Source organism: Tuber melanosporum (genome assembly GCF_000151645.1).
Source record: "Tuber melanosporum whole genome shotgun sequence assembly, scaffold_18, strain Mel28".
NCBI classification, from domain to species: domain Eukaryota; kingdom Fungi; phylum Ascomycota; class Pezizomycetes; order Pezizales; family Tuberaceae; genus Tuber; species Tuber melanosporum.
The window spans coordinates 399237-401483 of NW_003298841.1; the positions used below are offsets into that span (position 1 = coordinate 399237).

General features: G+C 48.0%; 1 protein-coding gene; it reads left to right on the forward strand.

Moving 5' to 3' along the window:
• The first annotated feature begins 597 nt into the window (after positions 1-597).
• Positions 598-2247, forward strand: part of GSTUM_00005150001 (uncharacterized protein) — a 2585-nt gene continuing 935 nt past the window's right edge. Inside the window, exon 1 of the mRNA XM_052355740.1 lies at positions 598-2247. This exon is cut by the window's right edge and continues 935 nt beyond it. Within this exon, the coding sequence (XP_052211710.1) occupies positions 1700-2005 (306 nt within the window). The 5' untranslated portion in view covers positions 598-1699 and the 3' untranslated portion in view covers positions 2006-2247.

The window sequence follows — 2247 nt, forward strand, 5'->3', positions numbered from 1 at the left end:
ATCCGATTGATTGGTCCCAGCCTATTGATATTTACTGCACCTCTCTTCAATCAAGAAGTCAAGGAAAGGGATCGGGAAACGGGCGTGTCGAAAAAATGAGAAATACTGGAAGTGAAGAAAAGATCACCGAAAAAGACAAGGCTTCAGAAGGACAAGCAGAAGCATCCAAAAGCGTCTACATAATGAAAAAGCAGTGAGGAAAGGAAATGAGAGAAAAAAGAAAAGAAAATGAGAAAAGTCAAGTTCAGAGCAAAGAAAAGAGACTGCAGACTGCAGACCATACATAACAGAGATCACCGAACAGGGAATTCTTCTTCAATTGCCCCGTCATTCTAATAATCTTCTGACGGCTGTTTTTGGGGGACGGTTGACGGGCAGAGGTTGGGTGTGTCACGCGCGCGTTTTAGCGTACCCATCATCATGAATCGAAGGTTCAGAGCAACCACCCAGCCTCAATTCCGTCATCAAATCAGGAACTCATTTGTCTACAGCACAGCTGTAGAAGGACCAACATGAGCTAAGCGTACTCGAAGCTCTGTTTAAAACAGCAAAGTCGAAGAGAGAGGGCAAACCAAGGACATCACCCATTTTGGTCGCAGAACTACGTTTTTCTCCTCGAGATGGAGTTAAAAGCTTGGTGGATTACCGTATTGGTTATGCAGTCATGGGTGTGGTGAAACACCCTGTGCGCAAAGTGAAATCGGGTACCACACCCTTGGATGCACCAAGCCGTCTCTCAACCACAATCAGTCGAGCACTCGAGTACAGTACTCGTACGGTACAGTACAATTACGGTACTCGAGTAACCTTTGCAGACCACACAGCACATACAAAAAACACCACCGCCAGCAGGCCCCCTCCCCCCCATCCTTGTGGCCTTATTGCTGCTGCCTCCTCCTCACACAGGATCTGGGATCTTTTTGACTACATGGATGTCCGAGTTGGGCAGTCTGTTCGAATTTAATGTTCCAGTGAAGCATTGGAACATGAAATTCCTATTCAACAAGAAAAGCTTGTTCATTCCAGATAAGGTTCCAGCACACAAATTCGAAACGGACTGCACCCTCTCTCTCTCTTGTCGCTGGTGCTCTAGCACCGTGCTGGTATCCGATACAGCAATTGGGACGTCGACAGCCTAAAGAGTGTGATGATAGTCGTTGAAATCTCATTCTCGACTATGTGGCTGGACAAGCCTCCTGTCCTGCGCAGCGGCGGACCTTCTGAAGTTGTTCCTTTGAGAAAGTAATTCGCCCGCTACGCCCTTTTGCTCCTGCCCCTCCCGTCAAGCCAGCTATCGGTATTGAACGCTTAACCGTTTCGAAGAGCCCCAATATGTCTGACCATGACGACACAGACGGGGATTAAAATCAATATAACGCCAGACCCCTGCGCAGGAACCTGATGCGCTACTGTAGTTTGGGGTTGTTTTTTTTTTTACCTCCAAACAGTGCGAACAGAATATCTACCGGTACAGGTAGACTATCTCTACCGCTCAGCCTAAGTTGCAGTGTGAGCGCTGGTAGAAGCGGTAACGCTAAATAAAATATAAAATAAACTTCCAAATCCTGACTCGGCGAGTCAGTCAGTTGGCTCAAATTGAGCGATCATTGCTGGGCCGTCGATGTGAGGCGCGAAGTAACTCCTGGCCCGCTGACAAAAGTCACTTTGTGCGAAGCACGGTACAGCACAGTACGTTCAAATGCACGAACAACCCGCGCAGCACAGCAACACCCGGTGTCAGGAACATATCGCTGCATTCTTACGGTACTGTGATGCGTCAGCCAAAGCCACCTGCTCTCGTCGCCAACTATTCAGTTCTCTCAACAGCAAATCCACTTTGGCACGCGAGATTTCCACGATAACACAAGACCCCCCCCGTGTTATGTCTTTGGTCAGTTGGGCGCAGGTAGTTAGAAAGATAGCGTGGGAAGATGGAAATAATATGAACCTACCGCGAGCTGCAGGTAGGCTCCCCTTCAATTACTACTTTTACATCCTGTACTAGCACTCCAAAGCAAACATATTCCATCACCACATATCACCAGAGTCTCTCTCCCGGTGCTACAAGGGGTGTTTACCCTAACTTGGGGCTTGTGCACAAGTATCGTTTCGTCTCCGCAGATTGAGGTTCCGAGCGCGGTTTATTGGGTCTGAAATGAGTAGCCAGTAAGGAACGATTAAGTACGGGTTCATCTCATATTATCGAGGAAAACCATCGACACATTTCCCACACTTTCCCCCGGCTAT